Source organism: Rhodotorula graminis (assembly GCF_001329695.1).
Source record: "Rhodotorula graminis WP1 unplaced genomic scaffold RHOBAscaffold_8, whole genome shotgun sequence".
Taxonomy (NCBI): Eukaryota; Fungi; Basidiomycota; class Microbotryomycetes; order Sporidiobolales; family Sporidiobolaceae; genus Rhodotorula; species Rhodotorula graminis.
In genome coordinates, this window is record NW_017264935.1 from 570,598 (window position 1) to 577,809 (window position 7,212).

General features: G+C 68.6%; 3 protein-coding genes across 3 annotated transcripts in view; 2 read left to right on the top strand and 1 right to left on the bottom strand.

Annotated features, from left to right (window-relative positions):
* Nucleotides 1–1,063: 1,063 nt before the first annotated feature.
* RHOBADRAFT_44821 (uncharacterized protein) lies at nucleotides 1,064–1,960 on the top strand (the record flags this gene model as incomplete). Its single annotated transcript, XM_018414486.1, has 2 exons — nucleotides 1,064–1,223; nucleotides 1,287–1,960. The coding sequence occupies 2 exons, from the start codon at nucleotides 1,064–1,066 to the stop codon at nucleotides 1,958–1,960; spliced, it is 834 nt and encodes a 277-aa protein (XP_018270383.1).
* Nucleotides 1,961–2,220: 260 nt separating this feature from the next.
* On the bottom strand, nucleotides 2,221–4,257 carry RHOBADRAFT_44822 (uncharacterized protein; the record flags this gene model as incomplete). Its single annotated transcript, XM_018414487.1, has 10 exons — nucleotides 2,221–2,443; nucleotides 2,613–2,820; nucleotides 2,890–3,019; nucleotides 3,087–3,155; nucleotides 3,237–3,371; nucleotides 3,442–3,519; nucleotides 3,590–3,836; nucleotides 3,907–3,930; nucleotides 4,009–4,149; nucleotides 4,229–4,257. The coding sequence occupies 10 exons, from the start codon at nucleotides 4,255–4,257 to the stop codon at nucleotides 2,221–2,223; spliced, it is 1,284 nt and encodes a 427-aa protein (XP_018270384.1).
* A 1,172-nt stretch (nucleotides 4,258–5,429) lies between these two features.
* The window catches only part of RHOBADRAFT_22129 (uncharacterized protein), a gene marked incomplete at both ends in the record, with an annotated part of 2,683 nt that continues 900 nt past the window's right edge, over nucleotides 5,430–7,212 (top strand). The window contains 2 exons of the mRNA XM_018412568.1: nucleotides 5,430–5,742; nucleotides 5,834–7,093. Coding sequence (XP_018270385.1) covers nucleotides 5,430–5,742; nucleotides 5,834–7,093 — 1,573 coding nt within the window. The remainder of the gene's footprint in view (nucleotides 5,743–5,833; nucleotides 7,094–7,212) is intronic.

Consider the following 7,212-nt stretch of genomic DNA (forward strand, 5'->3'; position numbering starts at 1 on the left):
GGCACGACGCTCAGCAGCGGTGAGTGGTCGAACGGGGAGCTGATCAGGATGCTGCGAGCCGACTCTCCTCCTCCTCCTCCTCACGACCACTCTCCCTCGTGCGGATCGTCTGCAGCCCTGAGCGGCCGCCTGGAGTGTATACTCGACTCGCGAGCTGCAGTGACGCGCTCCTCGCTGTCTGGCACGAGCCGTGGGCAGGAGAGCCACTGGCAGGCTCATCACTTCTCGACTCTCGCAGTGCGAGGTGCCGTTGCGAGGGGTGGGATCTCTGCCGGGGCGCTCGAGAGAGTACCTGCGCTACTCTCGGACAGCGTCGATCCGCTCTGACGAGGCGAGCTCGCGGCAAGTCGCCTCATGCTCCTCGCGCTGCAGCGTCTTCGCGCGGTCGCGCCTCTGCGGCGAGCGTAGGTGGCTTCCACAAGCCGGCGAACCTGGGCGCGCACGGGCTGCGAGCGCCCTCGGGTTCGATGCGCGGCGGGCTCGAGCGCTCGCGCGCCTCCGCGCTCTCCCTCTTCCTTCAACCTCTCGCCCTCTCTCAGCTCGCCTCGCCTTGCCCGAGCGCGCATCAGCGCCTACCGCCGCCATGAGCCTCAGTGGCTCCTCTGGCGTGCTCGACTCGCCCTCTCGCACAGCCGTTACGCTCCCTGACCCCGGCTCCGCCCCGGGCCTTTCCCTCCTCGCCCACCTCGCCGTCGCCCAGCACGCCTCGCCGATGCACGCCTGCACGCCCACATGACTCCAGCGCACAACAAGCCCACCGCCCCGCGTCACGGCCGCCAGGCAACCTTGGCAACCCTCTCGACCCCCTCACGCTCCTTTCCTCGCGACCACCCTCGCTTCTTCGACCGTCGCCGCGCCCTTCCTCGAGCCGCCGGCCTGCGACTACTTCCCCTCGGTCTACTTGGACAACGACGAGGCGTCGCACGGCGACCGCGCGAGCGAGGGCGACGAGTTCGACCTCTCGGCGACCGAGACGCGAGCCAGCCTCTCGCGCGCCAGCTCGCGCACCGTCGAGCCCACGCCGCACGACCCTTTCGCCTCTCTCCCTCTTCCGCCCGTGGCCATGCGCTCCTCGACAGTCGTCTCGTGCCTCGGCAAGATCGAGGACGGCCTGTGCGGCATGTGCCGGACCTGGGTCGTCGCGGCGGTGACGTGGACCCTCCCGGGCGAGTGGTGCGCGCAGTGGGAGGCCGACTGGTCGAGGTGGTGCACGCACGCCCAAGGTGCGTCTCTCTGTCTCTCGACTCTCTCTCGACGAGTGCCCTAACCGGTTGACGGTCCTGCAGAATGTCACCTCGGCCCGCACGACGCAGCCTGCGCCCCATGCGCTCCTCTTTCCCCCTCGTCCTCGTCCTCCTCGCCATCGCCGTACAAGCCGCTCTTCCGCCCTCCCTTTGACGCTCCCCCTTCCCTCATCACGCACATGCCGCCGCTCCTTTTCCTCTCGCCGCCCTTCCCCGACTGGTCCGCCCTCGTTCGACCGTCGATCCACCTCTCGAACCCGTTCCTCGAACTCGCCGCGCCGTCGCCCCACACGCCCGACGCCCCCGTCCCGCCTCTCGCCGTCATCAAGGACGACGAGACGAGACGTCCCGCCAGCGAGGAGACCCTGCAGGCGCGCGTCCTCGAGTGGCGGCGCAGCGCGACCACGTCCGCCGAGCCGGCTCGGCAGGCTCGGCAGCGCAACTCGACGACCGAGGCGCTCGCAGCCGTGTGGGGCAGCGCCGACGCGCTCCTCGTCGAGCCGGTCGACGTGGCCGACAAGGAGAACGCGCCGCCGCCGACGTCGGGAGGAGCGGGCAAGACGCCCAAGTACGGCTTGCGGGCGCGCACGAAGCGGCGAGCGACCGAGCTGTTCGGCGCCGAGCTCGGCCTCGGTGGTCTTCCGCCGCTCGCGCCGCCGCCGCAGCCAACGGCGCCGGCGGCGAAGCTCAAGAGGAGGAAGAGCTCGAGGGCCTGAGCGCGCCGAGCGAGGGGCGCGAGGGGCAGCCGGATCTTTGCTAGCTTGGTCTTCTCTGCATCGTCGAGACGAGATTTGCGTGACGAGGAATGTGTTGCGAAGTTGCAGAGAGAGGAGGAAAGGCTACTGCACAAGGGACAAGACAGAGAGGGACGAGAAGGGACGACGACGGAGAGAGGGAGGGAGGACGGGGGACCGCGATCGAGGGACGGGACGTCAGACACGAGAGAGAGAGAGAGGGAAAGAGGGCGGCCTACCGGTCAGATCTGGCCCTTGAGGTCTGACACCTGAAACTTCTGCAGCACGTCGGCGAGGGGTCCGCTCGCGCGCTTGGCGTCGAGCTGCCGGTCGCCGACCTGCGTGCCGAGCGGCGCGTCCTTGTACAGCGCCGCGTTGTGGCCCGAGAGAAAGTCGTGCGCCTCCTCGGGCGTGTCGAAGCCGAGCTGGGAGCGGACGAGGGAGAGCGGCAGGCCCTGCGAGTATCTGCGTGACGAGGGAACGAGGTCAGTTCGGCGCGAGGGAGGAAGGTCCGAGCGAGGGAGGAAGGTCCGAGCGAGAGAGCAAGAGCGGAGCGAGAGGGAAGGAGGAGAGAGGGAGAGGAGGGAGGGAGAGGAGGGAGGGAGCGGAAGAAGGAGGAGAAAGATGGACGCACGCCTTGCACATGGTGACGAGCGCCGTGACGCGCTCGCGAGCGACAAAGTGATCCATGACGTAAGCTCCCATCTTGGGCGCACTGGCGAAGAGGCGGAAGAACTTGGTGTAGTTGCCCTGCGACAGGGCGAGCCGGACAGAGAGGGCGTGCGCGACCGAGTTGTCCCGGGTCTGCTCGGGCGTGAGGTCGGCGAGCGTCGAGTTGAGCTCTGCGGGAGGTTATACGAGTCAGTCGAGGAGTAGAGAGGGAGGGCGAGAGAGAGAGAAAGAGGACGCACCGGCTCGAGCGCGAGAGAAGAGGAGGTACAGGATGCGGTAGCCGAGGAACTCTTGCGGATGGCCGCCGAGGCCGAGGCGGTACAGCTGATGCAGCCGAGACTGGCACTGGTTGAACTCGCCGAGGTCGCCCTGCGAGATGGAGAGAGAGGACGAGTCAGTCCGGGATGATCGAGAGGACGGACGACGCGGGACGCACCTTCTCGAGCGCTATCCGCGCGTGGATCTCGTACACCTGCACCGTAAAGTCGTTCGTGATGCGCTGAACCTGTCGTGGCGGCGACGAGAAAGCGCCGGTGAGCGCCGAGACGAGGGAAGAAGAGGCTCGAGCGAGAGAGGGTGGACGCACGATGAGGTCCTGGCGCATCGACTTGAACTGGTCGCAGATGTAGCCGTAGTTGCTCTCTTCTCGCCACTTCTTCTTGATGAGCTCGAGCGTCTGCTTGAGCACCTCGAGCGGGCGGATCGTGTTCGGGTCGGGCAGCTGCGGCGAGTCGAGGCAGGGGGTCAGGGCGGGCAAGGACGACGGCGGACTCGAGAGAGAGGGGACGCACGGTCGTGAGTCGCAGATAGGGCTTTTCGAGCTTTTGGCTCTTGCCGACGATCGTGTGCTGGTCCCAGTCGATGACGTTCTGCGGACAGTCGAGGAATGGGTCAGCTCGGCGAGCTGCGCGACGAGGACAGAGAGGAAAGAGGGCGTACGGGGTCGTAAACCGCGTCTGTGTCCATCGCCATGCCCGCCCCGCCGTACGCTCCCGCTGCGCCGCCGTACGAGTGCACCCCTCCCTGGACGAGTCTGCCCTGCGCCATCCTCCCCGCGAGCGACCCGCCCGCCTGGCTCTGCATCTGCTCCTGCTCGAAGCGCTTGGCGCGTTTTGCCCGTCGGTCCTCCTCGTCGGGGAGGCCGGGCGTGATGCCGTTCGAGGCGGGCGTGGACGGGAGGAACGCTCTACGGGGCGAAGATCGAGGTCAGGAAGTGGCCCGAGGTCCGGCGCGGTAGGTGGGCAGGGTGGACGCACTTGCGCTTGGTCGGAGGGCTGAGGCTGCGAGCGGCGAATGAGGTCAGCCGGCGTCCCGAGCCCAGCGATGCGAGGGAGGGAAGGAGGAAAGCGGGGACGCACCTCTTGAGCTTGTAGTTCTTCCAGTCGGTGCTGTGCAGCTGACCCTTCTCAAACGCCTGGTAGATGACCTGCTTGAGCTCGAGCTCGACGGCCTGGCGGTTGGCGTCGGTGCACTTGGCGAACGTCTCGTTGACGAACGCTCTGAGGGGAGGGGCGGCGGGGAGGAGAGAGCTGTCAGTTGCGCGCTCGAGGACCGAGTTGAGAGGGAGAGGGGACGCACTTGAGAGCGGGCGGCCACTTGCTGCTCATGGTTGGCCGTGAGGACGAAGGGCTCGAGGCGACGACGGGCCTGATGAAGGAGGAGGAGGAGTTAGTGAGGACGGCTCTTGCCGGGTCGTGACTGCGCCGTGCGTGTCGATAGTAGCTCTGCTGATGTGCTGGGCGGCGAGCGAGCTCGGCTGTGCGAGTGGAGCGGGTGGTGTCGAACCAAGCAGCTGGTCCTCTCGGTTCGCTCCCTCCAGCATCTCGCCCTCGTCGTCCTCGCTGCTGCAGGTGCCGCGCCAGCTCGCACATGCCGAAATTGGGCTCAGCTATGCGCATGAGCTCCGGCCTACTCAGCTTGTGGGGTGCTCGCGTGCCGCGCCGCTCGTCCTCCTCCGCGTGCAGCTTCTCGTTCTCCCGGCACGGTCAAGCGCACGGGCAAGCATTCGCGCCGAGACTTGCGCTCTACTCTTGCGCGACCCGGCGAGCGGCGTCTCGCCAGCACAGCACGAGCCTGCGTCCTCGACCACACTCGTCCCTCTCTCCGCTCTCCTCGAGCTCGTCTCGCGCTCGTCTCGCGCTCGCTTGAGCCCTCTCGGGACTGCGCATGTCCTTCTAAAGGGCTATGCCGGCCTCTGGGCGTGCCTCTCCCTCGAGTGGCCGCGCCGTCGCCCGTCGACAGGGCTCCGTCCGAGCCGAAACCCGCTTCTCGCCGCTCGGGCCAGCAGCCGCACGCCTCTGCTTCGGCGCTTCGTCCCTCCAGAGCGTTGGACAGACCCCCTGTGCCCGCCCGACGTCGAGGCACGACTACGCAGCTGGCGAGGGCGGCGCACGGGTCGCCCGACTGCCTCGCGTGAGTGTTCGCGACGGCGACGGTCGCCCAGTCGGGCTCTTTCCTCCATCTTTCGCGCTCGTGCCTAGCTCGAGGAGTGTAGTGCGCCGGTAGAAGGCCTGCGCCAGCAGCCGCGGCTCGAGTGAGGCTCGAGGTCGGCGAGGCGGCAGTCGAGCGAGATCTTGCGGTCGGCTTCGTCACTTCGTCTGTGCTAGTCCAGGGTGCAATAGCTACATCTGACCCCCATCAACGGTGCCAGCGAGGCAGGACCGCCCGTAAATGCGAGACGGATGAACAAAGCGGCCGAGCCAGCACCGCCTCCTTTGTCGTCCTCCCCTTCGCTCCTCGACCTCTCCCTCGCTCCGACAACGCTGTCGAGCAGCGCAACATGGCAGCAGGCAGCAAGCGCAGCGCCCCCACCGACCTCGACTCGCCCACCGAGCTGCGTGCCCCGATCCGCCCGCGCCGCTCGGCTCCAGCACGCGCCGCCAACGACCCTCGCCCTCCCGCTGCGGGCACCTCGTCCAGCACTGGCGCCAGTGGTGCGCTCGCGTACCACAACGGCGAGCACGCCGCGTCGTCTCTCGAGAAGTGGGCCGTCATCCTCGAGGGCCGGATTCAGAGGGGAGATGGCGAGGTCGTCATGACGACGCAGGAGGCCCAGGAGCTGTGCAGCGACATGATGCGCACGGTCGAGAGCTGTGCGTCCACCCTCTCGAGCTTGTCGTCCCCCGCCCTCTCCCGGTGCCAGCGGTCGATGGCACTGACCTCGTCCTCGTCGCACCCGTGCAGTCCTCGAAGTGCCCGCCTCAAGGAGCGACGTGATCAACCTCATGGATCAAGTTTCGCGCATGTCCGAGTCGCTCTCGCACTCGACGGCTCGACCGGCGATACCCCCCTTCGCTCCCAGCCCCGTCTTCTCCTCCACCAGCCGCGACTTCACCCCTCCTCGCCGGCCTCGCGCGGCGTTCGCCGACCTCCCGTTCGACATCCTCCGTCTCATCCTCCTTGAGCTGCGCGCTATGGCGGCGTCCGAGGGCCCCGACGACGGCAGCTACTCGGCGCGACACGGTCTGTGGCTGTTCTGGCGGCTCCTCCCGCGCCTCGCCGCCCTGTCGACCTCGCTCAAGGAGGCGTGCACGTCCCTGTACCACGCCGAACTCGTCGTCATCGACATCAAGCAGATCCCGGAGCGCGCCAAGTACTACGCCGACCGCCCGCGCCGCGCCGCCGCGCTCCAGACGATGACGCTCCGCACGTTCGACTTTGAGTACGCCCTCGGTCGGTCGAGCGAGGACGCCGGCTTCTTGCTCCCCGACCTCATCTCGGCGGCGCCCAACCTCAAGGAGCTCGTCCTGTCGGGCGAGCGCGAGAGCTCGTTCGGCTCGTCCGAGCGCTTCTCGCGCGCGCGCCGCTCGTCGTTCGAGACGCTCACGGGCGGCGTCAGCGTCCCGGCGACGATCGTCACGTCGCTCGCGTCGAGCCTGCGCACGCTCGTGTACGGCGCGCCGTGCAGCCTCGCCGACGTCGTCTCGTTCGCGTGCGACTTGACGGCGCTCGAGCGCCTCGACGTCCTCGGCGAGGTCGACCACACGGCGCGCGGCATGGCGTTCAAGACGGTCACGCGCTCGCTGCGCCGCCTGTGGCTCCCCAGCACGGCGCTCAGCGCCGCCGAGCTCGGCGCCCTCCTCGCCGCCGACGAGGTCCTCGACGACCCGACGGCCGAGCGCGACGTGCGCATCGAGTCGCTCGCGTTCACGTTCGACCCGGAGCAGTTTTTCGCGCCGGTACCACCGCCGCCGCACGTCGTCGACGAGGAGATCGGGTTCCTCGTCAGCCTGTTCGGCGTCATCGGCGGCGACCTGCGCGAGCTCGCCGTCTCGACGCCGGTCGCCGACGCGCCTGATGGCGGGCTCGGCCGCATCCGCATCGGCGGCGGCGGGGGCGGTGGACCCGGCGGCGGCGGGGGCTGGATGCAGCAGGGCCAGGGCCTCGTCGTCATTCTCGGCGGTGGTCCGGCCGGAGGCGGTGCGCCGGGCGCGGCGGGCAGCGGTGCGCCGGGCCCACTAGCCGGTGCGAGTGCACGGGAGGAGTCCGGCCACACGGTGTGCGTGCACTTTCGGCTGCCTCCTCGTCCCTGCTGCCGGTCGAGACTGACCTGCCCTCGTCCC